Below are 25,672 nucleotides of genomic sequence, written 5' to 3' on the forward strand. Positions count from 1 at the left end.
CCAGCACTGAGGCCTGTTACATTTATACAGTGTTAGAGCAATGGCTGCAACCTACAGCCTTTAAACTAGCGATTAAAATGCTGACAGTAAACTCGTCAGTCCAGATGTTACCACATTACTTTGTGATACTTAGAGTTAAAACAACTGAGACAGGCTGATTAAAATAACAGCTGTCAGTTCTCTCATTCCTTATATCAAGACTGGAGATCACACTACTGATTTCAGTTCATTTAATATGTGAGTGCACAGATTCATTCTCAACTGGACATAAATGATGATCAAAGGTTGTATATATGATGAAGTCATCAAATCCCAGCCTCTAACACAGTGCGCTGAATCTTAGCTTTGAATGTCCAGTATATTCTAATCAGTGCAATGTAAGCATTCACTGAACCTACAGTATCTACACCTGTGTGGTAAAGATACAGATAATGAAGTTTAATTATTAATACAATATACATCATGAGAAACTAAAGCTGAAATTGATTCAGTTTAGTACTTTTCTCTGTATGCTCTGTGATTATAAAGGCCTTAAATTCTGTGATATATACTGTAAATGATTTTCACAGAGGTCTTAAAGTACTTAAATCACTGCTGATAGTCTGGTTGTTTATATTTTCACGTTTTTGTGTCTGTAGGGCTGTTTGATGACGATTTGGACTCCTCTGGGAGATGAGGACACACCCACATCTGTTCCATACTGCAGCCATGGATGGTGTTACAGCTCTGAGTCAGCTTTAGGCCATTAGATGCACACACTGGAAAACCAGCACCTGGACTTCATGCAGGAGAGACGGCCTCAGTGATGTAGGTTCATAAGCGAGTTCAAACATTTCTGGCCTCTTATCACTTAGATTCCTTAATCTTAAAAGTGGATGCATTTAAAGCAGGAACTGCACACCTAGCCATCAGAAGTCTGGCAGCATGAGTACTGTAAAGTTTTGTAGGGTCCTTGTTAAAAATTCCACAAGCACCACATTTGTCATATATAGTTCATTTTGTACAGGACATTTTTGAAATTATAAACTATATATCCTAGTTGTCCACTTGTCAGTAATTTTTGAGTAAATGGATGGCACTGATAAATCAGTGGTGATTCACCTGCAAATGTTTTTAACAAACTTTGTTTTTTGTAGAATTCATCAGCAGCTGTGGAGAGATGCATTTGAATATCTTCTGGTTCCACTTTTCCTAACCTGGAAGCTGAGGATGGCTGATTCCTGACAAGGACACACACCTCAGCGCTTATCATGGGTGTTACATCCTCTGTGCAGCAATTCCAGAGAAAACGAGAGAGCAACGACCACTCATTAAGACCAGCCAGAAATCTGTCCCTTTCTGGCAGCTGTGGAAACTTCCAATAAGAAAGTTTGCATTCTTAGAACAATGCTGGGTCGTGTGTGATGTGTCATATGAGGATATTACATTTTGACTTAATTCTGCTCAATTAAGTGTTTTGATCGTTGATCCAGTATAGCAGCTTTGTGTTGTGCAGCAAGTTAAAACCCATTGTCCTCATGAGCACAGCATCTAACAACTCTCCTTAAAAAAACCGAATGACTTTAACTGGACACAATGGTTTCCAGTGGGAGATACATTCATCACTCATCTGTGACACTGGAGAAGTCACCTGAGTGAGTGATAAAACAATTTTCCATGGAAAATCCAGAGGAACTAAACTTTGTTGTTGTTTCTTTGGGCTCAATTTCAGCTCTAGCAGCATCTCTCAGAAGAAAACTGTTTTGCCAATAATCAGATGAAAAGATTGTTGAACCAGGTGGTATTCTCTGGAGTTTAAGACCAAACTCAAACAGTGAATTGACATTAGACTGGAATTCATAGGACGAATAGAAATACTGCTGAAGCTGAATGATTCATTCAATTCAATTTTATTTATATAGCGCCAAATCACAACAAAAGTCGCCTCAAGGCGCTTTATATTGTACAGTAGATAGCACAATATTAAATACAGAGAAAAACCCAACAATCATATCATATGACCCCCTATGAGCAAGCACTTTGGCGACAGTGGGAAGGAAAAACTCCCTTTTAACAGGAAGAAACCTCCGGCAGAACCAGGCTCAGGGAGGGGCGGGGCCATCTGCTGTGATTGGTTGGGGTGAGAGAAGGAAAACAGGATAAAGACATGCTGTGGAAGAGAGACAGAGATTAATAACAAGTATGATTCGATGCAGAGAGGTCTATTAACACATACTGAGTGAGAAGGTGACTGGAAAGGAAAAACTCGATGCATCATGGGAATCCCCAGCAGCCTACGTCTATTGCAGCATAGCTAAGGGAGGATTCAGGGTCACCTGGTCCAGCCCTAACTATATGCTTTAGCAAAAAGGAAAGTTTGAAGCCTAATCTTAAAAGTAGAGATAGTGTCTGTCTCCCGAATCTAAACATTCATGTGCGTGTGTGTGTGTGTGTATATATATATATATATATATGAATGACTTTTTCCCCCAATTCACCAGGTCTGTAAAGTTCAGTATGACTGTGGTACATGATACAAAAGAATAAATACAGAAGAATAAAAACTTTATGTGAATAACTTTACTCTTCTTAAAAATAACTCATAAAACAAGTAAAAGTACAAATGTGTACAAGTTAGAGACTTCCTCAGTAAGTTTACACTCTTTTGGAGTGATTTTAATTGTGTGTTAAAGAGAAAGAGATTAGGAGGTAAAGTAGAGGATGCAGAGTCCATCATCACTGAGGCCGTCTCTCCTGCATGAAGACCAGGTGCTGGTTTTCCAGTGTGTGCGTCTGATGGCCTAAAGCTGACTCAGAGCTGTAACACCATCCATGGCTGCAGTATGGAACAGATGTGGGTGTGTCCTCATCTCCCAGAGGAGTCCAAATCGTCATCAAACAGCCCTACAGACACAAAAACGTGAAAATATAAACAACCAGACTATCAGCAGTGATTTAAGTACTTTAAGACCTCTGTGAAAATCATTTACAGTATATATCACAGAATTTAAGGCCTTTATAATCACAGAGCATACAGAGAAAAGTACTAAACTGAATCAATTTCAGCTTTAGTTTCTCATGATGTATATTGTATTAATAATTAAATTTCATTATCTGTATCTTTACCACACATTTACCACACAGGTGTAGATACTGTAGGGTCAGTGAATGCTTACATTGCACTGATTAGAATATACTGGACATTCAAAGCTAAGATTCAGCGCACTACATCTGGACTGACGAGTTTACTGTCAGCATTTTAATCGCTAGTTTAAAGGCTGTAGGTTGCAGCCATTGCTCTAACACTGTATAAATGTAACAGGGCTCAGTGCTGGTTCTAACAGTCTGAGCTGCTTCCAGCTTTATTTGTGAAGAGCACAGCAGCTTACAAAACACGTAGCGAGCTCGTACAGCTGCGACGTAAAACTTTCATAAGCTAAGATGTCCTTAAAATAACGGGGCTACGTGCGGTGATGCTAGCGTTAGCCACGTTAGCACCTTACCTTCAACAGGTGGTCAGACTGAGTAAACAGGCACTCAGATGTTGAGCTCTCCGTTTCGCTGCAGGGTCCCTTCATTCTTCACATATCCGTGTCGAGCCGAGAGTAAATCCCGAGGCTGAACGGCCTTTGTACAAGCACACACGCTTCTTAGCAGGGCGAAGCTATGAGCTAGAAAAATCCAGGCTGGCAGCCTGTGTCTGACCAACCAATCAGAGAGCTCCTTACATCCCACGGTGTGGCTAATTTGAATAGCAGCAGGATTTTTAAAATGAAGTTGTTAATCCAACTGCTAATCCACATGTTAATCCCTGAGCGAACAGGAAAGGGAAATGGATTTTGAAATGCAGTTTATTAAAGTGCAATTCGAAAATGTTTTTTGAAATGAAGACTTGAAAAGCATTTTAAAAATCAGTTTATTAAAATTAATCACAGAATTTTTTATTTCGATGCGCGTGGCTCTTGTGGTCCTCCATACCTGATGAGCTAGATGAAGGAAATAATTAGTTATAATCTCCACTTAGTGATAGTTTGTGCAGTATTTTACCAGATCGACCGCCCTCCTCCCAGAAATCAAAGGAAGCCTTCTTCTTTAAAATGTGCCAGAAGTGCAATAAAAATAATTTTCAGTGCCCTAATATATCCATGTTTGTTCCTCACAGTATGTGACCAGAGCTACAGCAGGTCAGACTGTAATAAATTGTTCATAATAATGAGGAAAAATAACGTGATACTGATGAATGAACCAACAGTTAGTATCTGGTATTAAAATGTGTCTGATTTGTTTTCAGTGCTTTACAAAACAATCATTTTATAGGAAACTGTCTGGAGCCTGTCAGTGCCGCCCAGCACAAACGGCCCCGCTGCTGTTCTGCTTTAATGTGCAGCAGTGGAAACATGACGCACTGCTGTCCTACATATGATCACGTAATTGTGTATAATCAAAGTGTATTTTTACACATAAAAAAGGCAGCTTTCACAGCGGGTCGTGTCTGTGTTTCACGCTATAGTAAAGCCGCCAGTGTCGGTGCGTGAGCCGCGCTGTGCCGCTTCCTCCAGTGGGCGGAGTAGCGGGCTCTGCCTGGCCGCACAGCGCTGCGCTCTCTGCCGTGCAGTTGCCGTGATCTCTTCACTCATGCGGACCCAGCTGAAGCTCATGGACTAGCCGGAGGTGAAGTGCTGGACTGAGTCAGACTGCAGTGGGCTGAGTGAGGCCGGTTGAACATGGCTGCTAAGGAAGACCTCTACAGCAAAATCCTCCCTCGGAGGCTCCGGCAGAACCGAGCGGGCTCGATGAAATGCAGCTCCAGCCTGGACGTGCTGCTGTCCATGGGCTTCCCCAAACCAAGGGCGTAAGTAGCCCGTGTGTGTGCGTGCGCGCGGGTACATGTTTGCATGTTTGTGTGTCCGCTGGAGGATTACATGAGAGTCACAGCGGGCGGTCCACAGAGCCGTGAGCACCGTGACGGTGAGCGGGTGGACGGACGGGTCAAACGGCATCAGCGCTCTCCCCGCACAGCCTCGCTCACAGCGGCTAGCTGCTCTCCCGTTTCCCGTGCATGTATGCAATTTTACATAAATATAAATACATATAATGTCCACTGAGCGTGAGTGAGTGAATGATAATGAACAGAGGTTCGCATGAAGGCTGACTGGATGGTGTTTGAATCGTAGCTCTCAGCTGTGCTCGGATGTAGTGACACAAAGTAACGACATTAGAATTATTTCTGAGGTTTTCTGTGGTCACTTCGTCATATTGTCATGTTTCATATGTCAACTGTTCACAAAACTGGAGTCAGGAGTCATGGCTGTGTGTGTGTGTCAGTCACAGTAATCTGTTTAGGCAGCCACACTGTGGACCTTCCGCCCTTTGGGGATCTAAAGGAAGTCCCCGTGAGGTAAATAATCCACACTGGAGATGATTTTGGCTGAAGGTTAGGTTAACAATATGGGTAGGTTGAGCTGGATGTGCAGGAAATGGATGCGAGTGTATTCAGCGTCCTCTGAAGTGATGAAGCACTGTGTGTGTGTGTGTGTGTGTGTGTGTGCGGGGTCATATGGATCACCCTGTGTCCTGGGCCCTTACTGAATGGAGGGACTGTCTTTGACTTGGCCAGATCGACGGGTTCACATCTGTCCAGTCGGCTGCAGGCACTCACTGTAAACACAACCCTACTGTATGCTGTACATCACCACCCACGAAAGCAGCCCTCCACACTCAGACCCTGAGAGAGGCTGGGAGGATTTACTGTCACCTCACACATTCACAAACATAAAACCAGCAGGTTTTAGTTCCAGAGCTCTAAAAAAGCAGATCGTGATTAAAGGAAACACAATAAGACACCATATGTTTGATCTGAGCAAACACAAAAATATGTGAGTGGATTTTCGCTGATAGAATATAAATAAGAATTAAATAAACAGACCAGGAAACGCGAGTGATTTGTCAAACTGTGAGGTCCTAAAGCATTACTGACTGAACAGACTCTGTGTTAGTGGTGTGGGTACACAGTCTGTATATACATATAACAATATGTCACACATACAGTAGACCTGGGCTTAAACGATGCCTCCTGTCAGTAGCTCTGATGTGCCTGATAAACTGAAGGTGGATGTAGTCACTGTTTGATTTGTGAAGTTCCGGTTTTGAAGCATCGATCTGAGTGTTTTTACCATCGACGTCTCAGCTTTTTGGAAACCAGATATGAAGAGTGCGAGGTGCACTGCACGCTCATACTGTAGCAGCCTGTCAGGTTATTGTCCAGTTTCACACTAACAGACACTTTTAAACTACGTGAAGATCGTGATGCATCAATGAGACTTGAAACTACTAACTAGTCTAGTCAAGCTGTTTGTTCAAGCAAAGCTTTACGCTGCTGGAGGAGTCGGCCCTGCCAGCCTTTAGGAAAAATGTGGGTTTAAGTAGTTAATGGTTCGTTTTTCAGACGTGGAGGCCTTGTCCATGTTTTCCATTTGCCCTAAAAGCAGCCTGTCATGGATCTGTCTGTACCTGTCCGATGTTCGCTGGTAGGGAAACTCTTGACAGAACAACATAATGCAGAACAGCATGACTGAGATCATTTAGATTGTCCCAACATCTTCTCAGCACCATCTGCAGCAGAGCAGCACCTCTCTGAATCACCTGGTGTAGTTACAGCGATCGCCACCCACTGTGATTTTTAATATTCACACCGAGCATATCCACACAGCCGTGCGTATCACCAGTTTTTTAGTATTTGAATGGACTGTCCTCAAAGATCTGGTGTGGGCATGGACGGCACCGGGTGTCAGCTGACTTGCACTGATGTTTGTTCGCTGAATTATTTGTGCAGTTTTTAGCAGAACAGGCAGAAAGCTCAACACTTCTATATAGTCCTGTTTTAAAGTGGATACAGCAAATACGTTAGCTAGACTTCAAAATGTGTTCAGCACTGAACTGGAAAACTCAGCAGCAAGCTCTAGTTTGGCTTCTAGGGTCAGAGCTGATCTGTCCACTCAAATATACCAGCAGAAATTGGGGAGTGGTGACTGAATATCCTGCAGGAGCCCGTGGGTGGGTGTTGGGCTCGGCAGCAGCAACGACACGTCAGAGGAAAAGGTGGACGTTCACTGCGGGCGCAGGCCGCCGCATTAGGGTGCTGTGTTTAGTTTGTGACGTGAGGAGACAGAAGCATGTAGCGCTCCCAGGCTTTGTTCCATTTCTAGTGAATTTGTACGTCTGCCGGCTTACACGGCTGGCGTCCTGCAGCTGGGCAGTTATTGTACAGCTGGTTTCTGACAACGCTTTAGAAACAGCTGCCTGATGCAGCCCAAAATAATGATTGTGTGGTCAGAAAACCAGGACAGTTATCAAAAACAGACTAAAACTGGTTGGAGCTGAGCTGGAGGGCACAGAGGAGAGCCAGGAAACGATGGCGACCATCGGAGCATTGTACTGATTAGAACACAATTATGGATGCACTCGTTTTCAAACTCTAGGATAACATTGATGCTGATATTAAAAGAAGCCGGTGCTAATGGCGTGCCAGTGGTTTCATCACCGTTTATCTGATGTGTTGTTGTTAGTGCTTACTTCCCTCTGAGGAAACAAAGAATGCTGAATGGGCTGTGGTCTGAAAAAGCACCATACTCCTACATATAACACAGTGTCAAGGGCAGCAACTGATTTCTATTGTAATCTGTTCATTGTTTTATCTATAAAACGTTAGAAAACAGAAAAAATATTCTCCATGACGTTTCTTGTCATCTTCACATTCCTTGTTTCGTTCCACATCTACAAACGTTTGCAGTTTAGTGTCGGGGAGGTTAGAGGTTTGATGTCTGGAAAAGCAGAAACTGCATAACAGTGACTGAAACTGAATTAATCTTCATACTTTAAACCAATAAAGGCAGCAAATGTTTGCTTTCCTGTTTGTTTCCTTGTCAGTTAAATAACGTAGCTCGTGCTTTTTCAGGACTTACATGTACACGATGAAGCAGTAACTGTCAGCTGACTGGTTCTTTCCTGTGTCACATGATCATCACTTTGAATACTCCATGAATCATGGCCGTGTGTTTTCATTAACACACCTTACTTCCTGTTTAACATTTTCCAAACGGTGACCTCTGAGAGCCGAGCTGCTCCAAACAGCTGAGATCATCTTAATCTACATTACGGAGCAAATCTCACAGTGCTCCAGCTCTGAGAGGGTTTCGTCCAGGCACATGTCACACATGGTGTGTGTGTCAGAGGAAGTGTGCTGTGGTTTGATGAATGGACACAGAAAACAATGACAGGCCCTGCAGGCAGGCCAGTGCTGGTGTAGAACCCACTCCCACAGCCCGGTGATATCAGCCTGTGACTCCTTGGCCTTTATATGGTCGCCTGCTGATCCCTCATCTCGGTTTTGTTGAGATTCAATCTGCTGTGGCTGCGCAGCAGAGAGGAGGTTACAGTTTGTGTTGTGGTTCTGGACATCGATCTCTGTGTCCTCCTAAACATTTGCTTTAGCAGCTGACAGAAATCAGCACGAAAGTCATCACGACTACTTTGTGTGAAGTTATTTTGATTTAATAAGTCTGTCATTATTATAAAATGTAATCACAATATCCTGACACAATCCACTCATTATTCCAACATAATTTCATCACTTCATTCAAAAGGTACTTTAATATTTCCATGCTAGCTAAATTAAAAACTGCAGTTATTTCATTTGTTTTTTTATTAGTTCACTTCTCATGATATTTAAAAGCACAGCACTATTATTAATATCAGTGAGGTCCCTCGCTGCTGCCTTGAGTCTAATTTTAAGGAGGCTGTGACAGTAAATGTAAATCTGTCATCGATCATAAATGACAAAAACGTAAAGAAAAACAACTCGTCATAACCTATAACGTCATGTTAAACATAGTTCCTGTACTAATAATAACAAAAAGAAATCTATCTTGCCATTAGCATCAACTGACACTTCGTCTGCGTCTCCCGTACGTCGACTCCAAGTGAAATCACGAATCGATCGCGTACGGTTTTCTCATCTCCAGAGAGAAACGGGCTTCCAGGAAGTCACGAGGTGCCTCAACTCTTTAAATGACAGCCTCGTGCGTGTTAGCTACCTCTTAGTGCAATGTTCAGTTATACATGAAACAAGTCAGGCTTGGTTTCACTACAAAAGTCTGAAATGTGAGCGTGTTGGCTCAGGATGGTGACAGAACTAAAGAACGAGCTGGCTCACTATCAGCTGCACGGACAAACAAACTGTCTGCGCAGTGAGAAACACAGATGCTGTCAACACGAGCGATCAGGAGTTAAGCTACAAGAACAACAACATCCTCTCATTGTGTATCTGAAGCCACCAAAGTTACAGTTTGGTGACTTGGTTATTTTACATGAAAAGTCTGTTTTCATTCATTCAGAGGCACGTGCTGGTAGATGGTGATAATGTAGTCCAGTATGTGTTAGCTTTCATGCCCAGTGCACTTCAAGCCGGCCTCAGTTAGAAGCAGCAGGGCTTTAAAAGGCTCAGAAGAAGACTGTGGCTTTAAACTCTGCTAGTGTGCATTCATACATAGTAAAGTCTGTGCAGACTTTGTGCGTTTCATCCTTCAGTAAATAAGTGATTTTCTTTTTTTGGAGGCAAACACATCTTCGGGGGAGTGAAAATATATTTTTTATATAGAAAAAATCTAAAAAGAGTTTAGTCATCATGTTGTGACCTGAGCGAGCCGCCCACGCTCGCCCGTGTCACTGTCGTGTAAGACATTAAATTTCACAGGTAACTAAAACTGGAATCTAACGTTTCTTTTCGTTGAGACGACTGAAAGTTAACGTGTCGTTTTTTTACCCTCGGCTCATTTCATCAGTAGTTCAGATTGACTTTGCTTTAACTGTGTGTCTTTGTTACATTCATGTTTCTGTTGTTCTGCTGATAAAAATTATATCTGCAAATGTAAAAATGTATTTTTTATAAACCCTAGGTCCAATAATGTGAACAGCAGAGAACTTTAGTAGTGGAAATTTCTGTACTCTGTTATTGATATGATGGAATCAGCATCGTGAAATCATTAATTAATTAATTAATTAAAGATGTTTGATAACAGGTGAGAGAAAGTGAGGCTTTTAAAGCTGCACTGACATGTCCATAATATTTAAACCACACACTGTCTCTTACTCTTTAGCATTTTTCCTCATAGGAATAACAGGAATTAACATGTTTTGTTAGAGAAGAATAAGACAGTGGACACGTGTGTCAGGTTTTTTGCAGTACATTAAGACCAACTCTGGTTTTTCTCGTGCACGTAGGGGATGTAACCTATATAACTGTGGCTTGGCGTGCATCTGCCGTCAGCCTACAAAGAAGAATTTGAGTTCTTATGTTCTGTCAGATGGACGCCTACTCACTTCCTGTGAAGATAATGTGGTTTTTTACATTTGCTCTACTGGTCATAAAATTGCGTTGTGTCTTTCTGAGGACTGCAGCGCACAAATGTGTAGGGTCTGGGCTCCAAACCCGTGTGTTTGCTCGACGCTGCTGATATAATGTGTTTCTGTTGTTTCACACCAGCTGTCAGCAGAGGAAATGTGTTTTCTGTGTATCTCAGTTCAAGCGTCGCACATTTGCTCTTTTAAAAGGAAAGAAAAAACGCCTGCACATTGTCCAGTCCTAGCCCGCTGCACACAGCCGCTGCAGAGAACCACAAAGTGCTGTGAAGTCGGTAACTCTCATGAATTATTGAGTCATTCTCTTTGAAGTGCACATGAATATGAAGGTTCCCTTTGTCTCCATCTTTTCTGGAGTACTTAAAGATAAAAACACGAAATCCAAAAGATATCTATATTGTACCTGACATGTCATCATTACACGGAGGAGCGTCTAACAAGGTCACATAAATGACATTAGCCTCCTTCCTGAAATAGGAGAGGTGCATCACTGTGCACATGTAGCACTCCTGCTCAGTCATCATATCAAGCTTCATTTGAAGCTCTGTCCGGAAGCAGGGAAGCAGACAGCACTATCAGATTATGGGGCCATTGTCTCCGCTCGGATATCTCACTGTGGATTTATGAAATTCGAGGTAGTGCAGCTGCCGGGGGGAGGAAGGGAGGAGGGGAGGGGGGTGCTTTGCATTTCAAATGAGCTCCAAACAAATGGCCAGCTCCAAAGTAAGAATGCACTGCTTCGAGTGGTAAAAGCAGAAGCTCTGTGTTAATGTGGCCTCAGACACAGACGGAGATCCTACAGGAGTGTAGCAGTTAGCACTGCTGAAGGTTGGCGCTAGGAGCGCCCCAGGTTTCCTGTATGTGTGCTGGCTCACAATGCCATTTCCTGAAACACCCAAAATTAAAGTTCTCAGTTGTGAGATAGCTTGGCCGGCTGAAGAACGTCAGGAGACCCAAAATACTGACAAAAACCCAAAGTTAACTTGGTGCAAATAAACTGAACTTAAACCAAAGTGCATGTCACGTGCACTCGGCCGCACTGAACTGGTCCTCTAAAATACTCAGCATCTCCGAGCACAATGTTCTCCTGTGGAATATTCAACAGGCAAGACTAAACATCACAGTCATGATCAGTTATGATGTGACTTTGTACCAGCAGTGAAACACACGTCTATGGTGTAGCCATTACACTTTACAACAATGTAACATATAACTCCCAATAACACTGACTTTATTAAATTATCCCCGCCCCCCACTTCACCTGGTCCCTTCCTGTGATATCAGCACTGAACAGGAAGCTATAAAGACAGGAAGTGAGGCAGCACTTGGTTCCTGGAACACAGGTAAGTAAGGTGAGTTCAAACCAAGTAAACTGGACAAACTAAGCGCTGAAATAAATCAAATGATAACAAACTTGTCAAAGTTGATTTAAACTAAATTTAAACTAAGATGTTATATTAAGTCATCTGCAAACAAAATAAAGTTTGGCTACATCAAGAATGTGACGATTAACAAGCCAAACTTTTGGGCACATGCTGTTCTCAGCCACTGTGTCACATCAATGTTTTCACAAACGTGTGAAGAGTGACACACTACATGCAATGGTATCATTACTGCAGTACTGCTGTTCAGTGTGCTTGCTCTGACATTAATGGTTAATGCCCTAACCCTGTCCCAGTTTTGTCCCAGTTCTGTCCCAGTTTTGTCTCTGTCCGTCCCAAAATGAAATTCTCGGTGTCGTCACTGATGACGGCATAGCATAAGAGCCTCTGACGATGATGCTTTTCATGATGGTCCGTAGTGGTGACAGGCTCCGCCCACTGATTCAGTCTCCTTCAGACTTCTTGGGTGGATCGGGTCAAAGGTTTTGAAACAGGCAAAAGGACACAAGGAGTCACAGATGTTACCGCAGAGCTGATTATTCCCTCCTCATCATTAGACTTTTTAGCAACAGGAAGTTTGTGAAAACAAGTGTACGCTAGAAAGTTGTGCAACACACTCACGTCGTCTCACTCTGGAGTTTATTTCTTATCCTGCTGAGCTCCGTGACCGAGACAGTGGCCGACGTCTGGCCATAAGGGCAGAAAATGAAATGAAGATGGATGGGCTGTCTGTTTTATAGAAGACTTGAAAACAATGAAAAGAATCGGACCAAATAATATATGTGGTGTTATTATGTACGTGCACACGTTTGCAGTCAGACGAACAGCGAGGCCGCTCTGTCTAACACGTGCTTTGTGCGCACTGGTAAAACGAGCCCGTCCATCAGAGCAGGCGGATAACGGTTCAGTTTGATTTTAAACCATGAGAAGAAAATATGACTGTGGTGTCTTTGTGACGCTGCAATCTGCATTTCTTCTGCGTTCATGATTGTATCTGGTCACCTGTGGCTTTAACACTCGTCAATATTCAAACTGGAGGCGGACGCACTGAATCCAGCGCCTGGTATTCGCAGCTCGATGTTGTTAGAATACATTCATGATACGACTGCAGCTTCACAGTTTTTACGGCTGAAGCACGTCAGTATTATAGCTGTGGTGTTCATTAGCACAGAGACATAACGAGTTCCTAGCAGAATGATTGTTTAGCTTGTTGAACCGAATGACCCGTCTACATGGATGATCTCATATTTCAGTGCTGCCATGACCTTCACTTTAGATTTTCAGTGCCGAGCTAAAACTGGTGGGATTACCCCAAATTGAAAACGCACCGTCTGATGATCTGAAAGAGCACTACAGTGTGGGTTTGTGTACATGCAGGCTCGGGCTTCCCTCCAGCTGACTGATGACCAAAAACAGTACTGCTAAGGTTTTCTCCTGTGTGCTAGTTTCACACCTCTGAAGGCAATACTCTGGTGTGCTTAGTAATAGCAGAATCTCACTATGTTCCAAACCAAGTGTGAAGTCAAACCTCAGATGGATCAATGACTCATTGCCTGTTTGACTCATTCAACATTTATTCTTTTACAGTTAAATGAGGCAGAACAGTGTTTCCCACATGCTGAGTTACCCAAACATGTTAAAGGCCACACAACTACATGTGTCCCCATAATTTAGCCTTTTTCTCTTGAAATAATAAGGATATCCATGGTCAGCTTTCTTCTAAATAATCCATTTGCTCTTACTTTGAAAGAAGTGAGACGCTGGTGTTTTTTCTTGCTGACCAGCTCATTCAGCTGTGCTGAGGTCAGTTTTAAACCAGAACCTGCAGCAGATAGAGAGCAGGTTACAGAGCAGGACGACTTCTGTCGAGCTGTTTTAACTTCAAGAGCCTCGTCATTTTAGATTCATCTTGTGGTCGTCCTTCTCAAGTATCAATCACAATAATCGGTGACATTTATTGGACTAAAAAGAACAAGCAGTGGGTTTTCTGTGAACTGTGAGTATAAGAGTGGGAACCAAATGAGTGGGCAAAAGAAACTGGGCCGGGGTCAGGGACCAAACCGGGGGGTTCTTGTTATTTGACTGTGAGGCGTGTCACACAAGGACAGCTCTCTGTTCCTGCAGACCATATGAGTGTTGTCAGGGTGAGCGAGAGGCCCAGGTGGCAGTGGACTCTCGTGGCTCAGGACCTGCACGGATAAGCCCATAACAGACTCCTCTCTGTCGCACACCACAGAGAGTGGATGAAAAACCATTGGAGGCAACCATTAATCATGTGTTTGCACAGTCAGCAGTGGTAAACTTTCTACTTCCTCTAGATGGCAACCAAAGGATCAACCTGAGCTGTGGTTGCAGAGGTTTGGGCCTTTAGGCAGACACAGAAAATCTTCACAGCATCCAGGCTGAGTCGGACTTTTGTCACGGCTGGTTTGACGTGTTATTTCTCTCTCTGTGTTCTGACCTGTGATGCATTTTTAAAAATACTTGTTTCTTTGGGAGGATAACCGACCTCTTTCACAGCTTTGATAGCTGACAGCAGCATCTTTCAGGAGCTGTATCGGGCCTCGTTGCTGCTGCTCACGAGCCTCCTCTCCACGCTCTGCAGCGCATCTCTTTCTCAGCTTTGGACTGTATGCTCAAAATTCATAACCCATGCCAGAGTGTGCTTTTGCTACTTTGTGCTTTCATTTGCAGCACTGGTGAGCGCAGGTAGGGAGGGAAAGGCGGAAGCGTTGTCGGCCGTGGTGCTTCTGCCTCGGTCAGAGAGCCTCTCTCGTGACCGCCACGCACAAACACAAGCACGCAAAACTGATCTGTGAACACAGTTGCTGTTTTTATTTTGGTCCCGTAAAGCGGGCCACTACAGGGTTGAAGGGATCAGGAATTAAAGTAGATTTGATGTGGACGCTGTGTGCGCACGAGTGTTCGTGCTCACATTTCAGTCTGCGGGGCTGTGCGCTGCTGCGTGCGTGTGCTCGTCTGTCATCTGCTGTCAGGGGCTTTTACGTGTTTGTGTTGTCGTGTTGCGTGTGCTCACTGACGACCGAGCCATCTGCGCCCGCAGTAGCTTTGCCAAAGCAGCGTCTGGAGAGGCTCCAGCAGCCAGCGTCCTCCAGTGCCTGCCGTCTGCCCCGCGCGTTCTCGGCGCTGAGAAACGGCAGGAAGCTGCTCGTGTTGGAGCAGCTTCCTGCTCTGTTCTCCCCCCGCTGAGCTCCACTAATCCTCCTGGATGACTGGATTGAAATGACTGGAGAAGAAAATAGATTTGATGAGACATTTAATTACAGGCTTGGATGTAATGAGTGTTTCGTGTTACGCGCAGTAAACGTCAATTGTACTTGTGTGAATTTCAGACCAAAGCAGGGTCTCGTTTTCATTTTGAAAATCTTCATTAGTTTTTACCAGCACTAAGCTTCGTCGGCACAACGCAGCCAAATACAGCCGAGCAAAGAGCGTGAGGAGATGAAGCTGCTGAGGAGAGCATGCCGCTGCCTCGGTCCGAACTCATGCAGAGAAGCGGCACAGCCCCACGCCGCTGCGGGTCTAATGTTAGGTCACATCTCATCTTCAGGTGCTGGGTGTAGCTCAGTTTTTGGGTTGTTCTCTTATTTATTTGTCACATGTAAACAGTGTTGTTTAATACACCATTTGAAATGTGCTTGTCCCTCCTTAGGTGTGCACGTGAACTACAAACATGACTCTAAATAAGTCTAAACATAAAAGACATAAACATAAACAGTGCAAACAATTTCCAGTGACAAGATATGCTGTAAACTTTATATTCATTTTTGCTCCAAATGGCACAGCAGCCTCAGAGAAAACATTAGAGCGAGGCATCTTCAACATATGTACATACAAGGCAGCTCAGTTTACCATAAATTGTATGAGTGTGCGTCTATTTCTGCATATTTAGCAAAAATGTGCCATTTCTTCACTCAGTGAAGTGATGGTTGAGCTTCAGCAGCAGTTTGCTCTCAAGGTTCTTGAAGCTGTAAGTGTTCGGCAGTGAACAGGAGTCCTGCATGACTAAGAAGTCCTTCACAAGCTCCAGATGCAGGAAGAGCTGTATTGACTTTGATCGACAGCTTCTTGATGTGAGGAAAGCCATGCAATAGATCCACAGCTCCAGTGAATGGACATGAAAGGTACCTCTCCAGCTCCCCTGCTTCTGGCTTTCCTGACCCCATGGATCCATCATCTTCGTCGGTTAGGCTGCTGTTTGCGCTGGCCTCATCCAGCTCTGAGTCTCGGTGATGTCTGATGAAGTTGAGACCTGTGGAAAGATGGATGGTTTTCAAAAGAATCAGGTCTGGTCATTATAATGCTGTAAACACTGCCAAGCTGCGGATGTTTGGCAAGAAGATTTAATCACAAGTAAAAGTAAAAAGTATCGTGCAAAAAAGGTACTTTAAAAGTACATTTTTTTCAAAAACTTACTCAAGTAAATGTAACGGAGTAAATGTAACTCGGTACTACCCACCTCTGCTACTGGTTTAGTTTTACTCACAGGGTTGTTGTTGAGAATATCAACACTTTTACTGATAAACACATAAAGCAGATTAATCATGATGTCAAAAACCAGAAATGATTTCATCCTGCTTTATCTTCTGTTAGCTACAAACTGTAGCCCTAACCTGTGTGTGTGTGTGTGTGTGTGTGTGTGTGTGTGTGTGTGTGTGTGTGTGTGTGTGTGTGTGTGTGTCATAGCTGGCTAACCCTGTAGTTAGCTAGCTACGATACAAGCATGTGCAACAATTTTCCTGCATGTTCTTGTGTTGCTTGGATGGCCTGTGTGTGTCTCGTCATGTAACGTGATAAACATTTCTGTGCTCAGTCTTGCACAGACGAATCTGAATGCACTCATAGTTTCATTTGTTCATAGAGATTTATGTTTGTAGTGTGCGAGCGTCGTCCCAGCTGGAAAGTGTGTTTTCATGTAGCTGTAAAGCTGTCAATCAAACAGAGCTGTGGAAAAGATAAAGTAGTACACATTTAAAGCTGCACATGGTTTCTGATGGTTTGCACTGTGCTCGAGTAAACACTTTGTGAGCTTTTGTGTAGCCGGAGACTCCCTGGAACAATGTACAGTAACACAGAAAAACAATTATCAGTTCTATTATTGTGAGGACGGAAGTTTGTATCCCCGTCCGCTACACGCAGCACAATGCTGGCTCATTATAGCAACACAGTCTGAAAGAACAAACGCACACTTCTGCCAATAAAAACCAGAGCTACTTACACAGCTCAGAGCTACCCTGGAAAAACCAGCAAGTCACCACCGCACAGACGTGCTAAACACACACTCTGCTGGTTTTTGAAGCAGGGACGCAGTTTAGTGAAAAGTTAACATATACATGCATGCTCGAATGACCCTTTTCCAACTGTATGAGGTGTGGGAGGGAAACAATAGATGGAGAAAGAAAACAACATAAACTGAGCTGACGGACACGGTGCGGGCTGTCGTGGAGAGAGTCTCACAACTTTTACATTTTAGCATTTTTGTGTTTGTAGAACAGCCACAAAAGTAGGACCAGAGCTTTGTCATATGAACAGCTGCACACAGGTCACCTGGAACATGTTAAAACTACATGTTGACACGCAGCACTAGTTCTACAAAACAAACCAAACAAAACTATAAAATGTGCTGTTTCATCAGATTATAAAATCAGATTTCGATAGGACAGTTCGTCTGATGTTACTGAAAAGGCTGCTACCAATGAGCTCATGAGTATAAAGCGCTAATCGCACCAAGCTGGAGGAGAAGAACGGCCAAAGCAATATCTGCAACCCAGGACTGCTCTAGTTTTTGCTGGAGATTATGTGAATTAATAAGCATGAATTCTTCCAGTGTACGGTGAGGCCAAAGACAAGGTGCTCAGCCTCAGGGTGGGGAGGAGGGGGCTCTGTGTGAGAGACCCTGGACACGGTCTGCTTACAGTTTTAATGAATGAAACCTCCACCCTGTAAAACTGTGCCTTATTAGAAGGTGGTGTTTTAAATCCTCCACCCTTTAAGGTGAAATTCAAAGACGCTAGTATCAGTTTAGTGTCGGGCTACATAAATGGTCCCCGAACTGGGGGCTTTAATCTGACCCTCACATTTAATCTGAGAGATCAAAGTGCTTACCGCTCTGGTCTAATGCAGCTGCAAGCTCAAAAGGCATTACTGTGTGTGTGTGTGTGTGTGTGTGTGTGTGTGTGTGTGCGCGCGAAACACAATAGGCAAAGGGAACCCAGTCGTGTGGTTTTACCTTTGTGGACACTGCGGCGACCGGCCTCGTGTATCTGTTTCCCCTCGTGTGTATGTACCCTTCGCTGCCACGGTCATGCATCTGCAGTAATTGTGTGTGGTCGCTTGCATGTGGGCCTCTCTGAAAATGTGTGTATTGTCAGATTTGTAAACAGGAAGTGTGAGGATGCATGCAGCCAGAGGACACAGAGCCATGGGATTTCCCACAGTGACAGGACGGCTCAGCTGAATGAGGCTCGCTGCGAGTGGGTGGTGTGTGTGTGTCTGTATGCATGTGTGTTTCCTTTCACATGGGTGGGCTCACTTGTGGTGGATGTATATTGTGGATGGATGATAAATTGCGTGAGACCAACACAGAGTTTAATTATTGCAGTGAAGCCTGTTCATGTGTTTAATCAAACTCACAGCGATGGCTGGAAGTTTGCAGCTAAAAACTAAAGAGAATCAATGAAGCGTCACTGTGAACACGAAGGCAGAGGAACGGCTCTGTCATAGCGTTTGCTGGCATGTAGGGGAACATGCGTCAGAGCAGTTGGTGGTATCAGAGCTGCATTAGTCAGTGGAAGCAGGCGAAACAAATTAAGGCTCAGCAGTTGTCAGACAACACAAGGAGGGTCTCTGTGGGGCATCCACACTGTGGGGACAGGCGGCCTTGCTGGCAGCGCAGTGTTCGCCTTCTTCGTAAAAATCACGCAGATCTTTGTTCAGGTGTCGGCTTCACCTCGGTCTCTTTAGCTGGAATTTGAAAGGCCAACCTCGACTCTTTACGGTTTCTGTCCTGCTTACAGAGGTGCTCTCTACCTGTGCAGAGAAACTGTTTTAATGCTGTTCGAACCGCATCTTTTTTGATACAGACTCAGGTGTCAAAGCGTACAGGAGTTGTTATTAAATGACACCTTTGTGGGGGAAGAGTTAAAGCAGACGAACAGCACAGACAACATCATTTAAAATCAACCCTGAAAACTGTTTAGCGTGATGCTAAAATGCCACGCTGCCTTGCTGCACGGGTTTGTCCTCACACATCTTTGTCTTTGGTTTTATAATTACTAAAAATGTGATTCATAATTTCTAATTCTAAGACAGAAAAATTGATAATTTAGTTACCGTGTGAGGTCCAAGCTATCACGGGGTTAACCCTCTGCTATCAGGATACTTGTATTTTTATGTGTTGCCGATCACGTGACACAAACAGAATCAGCCCAGCTGGTGTTCATTCAAATCTTTTTTTACATTTTTTTTCTTAAAGCTCTTATTTTCTTTTCTTTTTTTCCTCCAAAACACCGGGTTAGGCTGAAGGTCAGTGACTCCTGCTTGTCCACAGCCGTCCTGCTGCCTGCCCCACTGCCCCCACAACAGCTGACCTGCTGGGTATGTCCAGGTTAAAAGCAACAATACTTTCAAATGTACAGTGGTAGACTTTAAAGCACTCGTGTGGAAGAGAACTGGTGCCGTCTAACAGCTGCTGTACGAAGACGGTGCCTGTGGCTGCCTGAAGCTTTGCTGAGGCTCAGAGCATCGACCTGCAGCGGCGTGCAGCCTGGTGACATTTGTGCTGTGCGCTGCAGCGCGCCTCATGCACATGCTGCACTCCTGGCTCTGCTGTCTTTATCGGTGCTGTCAGTCAGAAAAGACGCGCTACATCAGGCGTGAAGACTTACGCTGTGAAGCAGATGAACGCCTTCACAAAAACACATTAAACACGGTGGGGATCATTTAACCAAAGCTGTATTCACAAAACCCCCTTTAGCAAAACAAGCGCATGTCAGCACAGAACAGGGAAAATGAATAGCAAATTAATATGCACCAGTACATTTTTTCCAGTGTGGTATGGAAATATTAATACCAGCGGACGTGTGTAGAGTCGGGAACATCCTGCTGCTCAATATTGTTGAAAGTGCTTCAGTCAAAAAGAAGCATTTTTATTATTTACATGACAATATTTCCATAGTCCAGAGATTTGGGATTATACTGATCCATGCAAACACGTGTTTAAATCCATACAAAATCTTTTTTAAATAAACTAATCATTCACACACAGGTCGACTGTTAGCTACACATTTAAGTTTCCTATGATAACAGGAGCTAACAGCCAGCACCTTGGTCTGATGGTTTTATTCAAATTTTGGTCTTCAGCATAAACTCTTCATTTAACATATTTCACACACACAGAACACAGAAGGTACCACACATGTTTTCTAAGCTGTTTTGTTTTTAAGGCCGTAGTTGACTCAGAGTTTTACGGCGAGTTTGTGCAGTCGGGGATATTTCTCCTACTGAACACTGACTCATGGTGCTCCATGATGGCAGCAGAGCCCCGCTGCAGGTTATCTGTCTGCCTGAATAATCGATGGAACAAATGTCTCGTACATTAGTGGATAAATTATTTATGCTAGTAAAATGTCAAACGTAGTGGCCTTTTTAGGCGCATCAGTAAAAGTGCAGTTCAAACAGAACAAGAGAAACTCTTCAAAGCTGAAAATACCACACTGACATTTTTCATTTAATTTTTAATTCTTTAAATTAGAACCAGATTCATACATTTGATTTCAAAAGCCAGAGTTCTTATATTTGATGTTTTTATTCTTTCAGACACAGACAAACATAAAGAGAAGTGCTTTTTATAAACCTACAACTTTTCTCGACAGAAAGTAACTTTTATTTATTATTATCATCATTATCATCATTATTATCATTATTTTTATTATTATCTGTTTGTGAAAATTAAAGGGAGAAATGGACAGTTTTCATTTAGCAAACAACAATAAAGCTAACCTGATATTAGTTTCAGGGAAACGCTGCAGTTATATTTGTCCACATAAATAGTCACTTTTAGTCACTCTGATATATAAACGTGTGCTTTCATATATGATATTACTCTGGGTGTTTGCAAAGCAAGAAGATAATAAAAAATGTTTTTATGTTGTTTTTATTTGTATTTATAAAGAAGTTTAACTTACAACTTGTTCTATAAAATTCATTGAATATGAAACAGAAGAAAACTGGAGACATTTTTCTTGCTTGATAAATTAGAGGCTGCCTTTTCTACAGCCGATTGTATTTTATTTATTTTTCAGAGTTAACCACGACTGAAGCTGTGCTAATGTTACTTTTCTTTAGAAGTGGCATAGATGGCGTTTCAGTGACACACACTATAACACACACTCCATTTCACAGAGATCATTAGGTTGTTTAAGTTTAGTCGTCTCAAATCAGTTAAACTGATGCAACAAGCTCAGAGTTGAAGACGAAACAGGCAAAAAACAGAAGAATCTCAAATGAAGCGAGTGCACGTGAACTAGCTAGTTAACAGGAGTCATGCACTGCAGGTATGCATTATGTGTGTGTGTGTGTTTGTACTTTTGCAAACCATCACACTATTGACCACAAATTTATTACAAAAGGGTCTTTTTTTCCATCAGCCTGACAAACCAGAACCCACTTCCTTTGGCTTTTAGTCTCAAGCTTTTTCCATCGCACGAATTATTATCATTGTGATGTCATTAGTCTTTCTGTTTAACTTGCTATTAATTGCATTCACCTGTTTAGGGCACGCTGTGTTCCAGCGAAACCTTACGTGCTGCACGAGCTGTAGGTCGGAGCAGCGCTGCGTGGGCGTGTTGCTCTCTGCCTGTCTGTTTCTCTTCCTGTCTCTGTGAGCTGTTAACAGAGGATCTCTTTGCAGTTGGAAAACTTGCTTTCACATCTCTGTGGGTGAGAATGAGCGAGGGTTTTTTCTCCTAACAAATGCCTTTAAGCTGTCAGACTGAGCCTCTATGTGTTATTTACAATATCAAACATTTGTAGAGCTCTGTAAAGCTGAAGAAGTGTTTTTAGCCTGAAAATAATCTGCTCTGTGTATATGCAGCACTTTGGACCTTTTTCAACACTGTTTGGGAAAATGATCAGATGGGGACATTTCCCCCCAAAGATCTGTTATTCGCTCTGCTGCATACTCACAGGTGGAGAGGGTTTTGAGCTTTCCTTGGGACTGTGTGGTGGTGGAACAGCTGTGGAGCAGTCAGTGTGTCATCGGGATGCAGGAAGTGGTCACAGCCAGGGCTCCAGAAATACACCGGGCCCATATTTCTCTTATAGCAAGCATTTTTAATAGTTTTGTGACTTCCGAGTGAAATTTTCAAATGTTTTGGCTAACCTAATCTAAGGTTTGCTATGATAGACCCAACAAGAACATACTGGAGTATCATTCAGTTACAGATTTCTTTGGTGATCTTTGTAGTTTGTCCCCTTCCCCCATTATTGTTATTATATGACGAATGAAGCAGACATAATATCTGAAACTGTTGAATTTATATTTACAGCTTTTCACTGAAAGCTTGCGAGTCAGTACGAGTTATGGAGACTTTATCAGAGTGACAAAACAAGCTCTCAGAGAGGCGGCAAAAACATTTGGTCAATCCTCTGGAAGTTCTTGGAAAGAAGGAAAACACTGGCCAAGCTCAACAACGGCAAAAGACTCAAAGGAACGTGGAAGATGACTAACGTGTGTGATTAAAGAATTATTTCTTAAATTATTATTACTTAAGAAAAATAGCTTAACACCGTCTATCCAAGTCACAAACACTCTTAAAGAGCGAGTCTACAACCAGGAGACACCTTCATGAATGGAAACATGGGGGGTTTACCATCACTGGCTCCACTCAACAACACAAAGGCCACATTAGACTTGTGATCTGAAGCATAGCCAATTATCTGTCAGACATGGTGGAGGCAATGCTGATCACGTCTGGCTGTTTATTAATGATGTGACTGTTGATAAAAGTGGCAGGATGAACTGTGCGCAGAGCTCCACGCTCAGACTCAGCCAAGCGCTACAAAATGAACTGGACAGCAAAGAAATGGGATACTCCAAGTCAGTCACCTGATTTCAACCCAACCACACAATCAAGCAGCGACTATGAGCATGTGTGATAAAGACATAGCAGAGCAACAGAGTAAGCTCAGCATGGTGATTTCCACTGGTTTCAGTCATTGTCTGCAGTTTTCATCCAAGCATTAAAAACTGAGTCTGTGCGGTTCAGTTTTGAGGCATTTTGTATTAAAGTTGCTGTAATTCCTAAAAAACAGTGGAAAAAATGTAGTTATCTAACGTTTAATGTTGACTTTGCAGTGCAGCGCTCGCTCCCCTCCAACTGTTTTCTTATTGCCATATTGTCTGTTTCATATACGTTTGATGCATCGTGCATGTCTCAAATTTTAGAAGAAGTTGCCTTTCTCCAGCTTCAAGCCTTTCTGGAGACTAATGCCATCTTGGAATCATTTCAGTCTGGTTTTAAAGCGCTGAAACTGTGCTCATAAAAGTTCTTAATGATCTTTTACTGATTACCGATTCTGGTAATCCCGTCATTTTAGTGCTTTTAGATTTAAGTGCAGCATTTGATACAGTGGATCAGGGAATTCTGCTATCAAGATTGGAAAATTGTGTGGACATTAAGGGTACTGCACTTAAATGGTTCAGATCCTACCTAACTGATAGGAGTTTTTCTGTCAGGTTTGATGGCTGTTCTTCCACATCCACCCGCCTCACCTGTGGGGTCCCACAAGGGTCAGTCCTTGGCCCAATACTTTTCTCCCTGTATATGCTCCCGCTAGGTTCTAGTTTTAGAAAACATTCGTTCCACTGTTACGCTGACGATTCTCAAATCTATTTTCCCCTTAAAATCAATTCTGCACTCCTTTAAAGTTTTACTTGACTGTCTTGATGACAATAATCTTGGTTCGCATTAAATTTTCTGCATATAAATGATCAAAAAACAGAGATCATACTAATCGCCCCCTCTGACCCCTGTTCTTCCCTTAATGTTGACCTTGGCTCAAACATCGAGTGTTTCTCGATAGCTCTTTCTCATTTCACAAACAAATACGTTCTGTTATTAAAACCAGCTTTTTCCAGCTGAGGGCCGTTGCAAAAGCCAAGACCATGTTGTCATTCGCCGATTTTGAGAGAGTGATTCATGCATTTATCTCTTCTAGGCTGGACTACTGCAATAGTTTTTGTTTTGGTATTAACCAGGCCGTACTCTCACGTCTGCAGAATGCGGCGGCCCGACTCCTGACAGGCACTCGCAAATTTGACCATATCTCCCCAATCCTGGCATGTTTAAACTGGTTACCAGTACGTCGTAGAATCGACTTCAAGATTTTGTTGTTTGTCTTTAAATCTCTGAATGGATTAGCTCCATCTTATCTCTCGGACCTTTTAACAAAGAATAATCCAAGTAGACCCTCAGGTCTGCAGATAAGTTGCTTCTGACTTTCCCCAGAACTAGACATAAAAACAGAGGTGAGCGAGCTGCACCCAAACTCTGGAACATGAGAATGATATGAATAAATCTGATTTGATTTGATATTCAGCACTATTATCATTTCTGGTTCATAACTTTAAAGTGCAGTTATTTGGCAGGACACCACTTGGAGTCCACTAATAAAGTAAAACTGTTGCACTGAAAGCTAGCAGCCGAGCTGTTTATGGGTCAGTCAGACATGGAGCTGATGGTTGTGCCTTTGTGCTGCTCAGCATTAGAGGGGCTGAGAGCGTGTGAGCAGATTTGCACCGTCATCATGAAGTCTGAGGGAGTGGTGAGTAGCTGGCCTTTGAGGCTTTAGCGAGGCAGACCCGAGTGATCTCACCCCCTTTGATCAGCAAACCTCACGCCAGGCTGCGCTACCATCGCTGCTCTGAACACACTGGCTCTGATTTCTTTCATGATGCAATCTGACATTAGCTTGTTCCCAGAAAAGGCTCCACACTGTGTTTACCCAGGCTCCTCCTCCAATCCTCGCTCGCCTCTAATGGACGCGTTTGACTCGGCAGCCCACGGCTCTGGAAACCCTCAGAGGCAGAAACAGGAAGTGGAGGCTGTCGAGGGGAACCCAGACACAGTTTCACTTTTATTTTCTTTTAGTTATGAAACAAATTTTAAAACATGGCGTTTCTTTGATCTAGTACAAACTCAGAGAGCTTTCACATGTATAAATCAATACTGCAGCTTTAAATGGCTTTAAATATAAAACTGTGTCACTTTTTTACCTCAGCTTTTCGTTTGAATTCTCCACATAAGTTTCCATAATGAGTGGCTGCTGACTTTATAAACTGACCTCACAGCTTTAAATGTGCACCCAGCTCTGTGACGCGATCATGAGTGGGCAAGTTTAAGGTGCCGCTTCATGTTATTGCAAATGTTTTGGTTCTTTGAAATAATTGTTGAAATGATTGTCACAGCAACAGATTCACAAAGTTATCTTCTGAAGCAACGTTTCTTTGTCTTTAGCCAGTCTGATGTGCACTCCTTGAAAAAGTGTGTCATCTTTAAATGTTGATGTGTTCAAAGCATCCAAACCGAGCTCTGCTGTGTTTTGTTAAATCCTAAATTCACTGTGATTAACTGGATTTTTTAAAAAAGCTGCATTTTGCGTTCACTCACATGATCATTATCAACACATGAAAATGTGTTTGATCACCTGAAATCTAAAAGTGTGACAGTTATGCAAAAATAAATAAGAATGGGAGCAAACCCTTCTTCACAGCACTGTAGTTATGTTGCTGGTGCGATTTCTAAACGTCACAGCGGTTTGATGCAGATCGAGACGAGATCGAGAGAAGGGTCTCCATGTTGGAACGCCACACG

General features: G+C 43.0%; 1 protein-coding gene and 1 long non-coding RNA gene across 3 annotated transcripts in view; one reads left to right on the forward strand and one right to left on the reverse strand.

Annotated features, from left to right (window-relative positions):
- Positions 1 to 1,873: 1,873 nt before the first annotated feature.
- LOC134641167 (uncharacterized) lies at positions 1,874 to 4,030 on the reverse strand. The gene is made up of 2 exons (XR_010095505.1): positions 3,483 to 4,030; positions 1,874 to 2,883 (listed from the first exon to the last, which is right to left on the reverse strand). It is a non-coding gene; the product is annotated as an uncharacterized LOC134641167 (long non-coding RNA).
- A 523-nt stretch (positions 4,031 to 4,553) lies between these two features.
- The window catches only part of ubash3bb (ubiquitin associated and SH3 domain containing Bb), a 43,929-nt gene continuing 22,810 nt past the window's right edge, over positions 4,554 to 25,672 (forward strand). For both annotated transcript variants that reach the window (XM_063493489.1, XM_063493490.1), the window contains exon 1: positions 4,554 to 4,831. In XM_063493489.1, the coding sequence (XP_063349559.1) occupies positions 4,704 to 4,831 (128 nt within the window). In that variant the 5' untranslated portion in view covers positions 4,554 to 4,703. The remainder of the gene's footprint in view (positions 4,832 to 25,672) is intronic.

Source organism: Pelmatolapia mariae, linkage group LG14 (genome assembly GCF_036321145.2).
Source record: "Pelmatolapia mariae isolate MD_Pm_ZW linkage group LG14, Pm_UMD_F_2, whole genome shotgun sequence".
Classification (NCBI taxonomy): domain Eukaryota; kingdom Metazoa; phylum Chordata; class Actinopteri; order Cichliformes; family Cichlidae; genus Pelmatolapia; species Pelmatolapia mariae.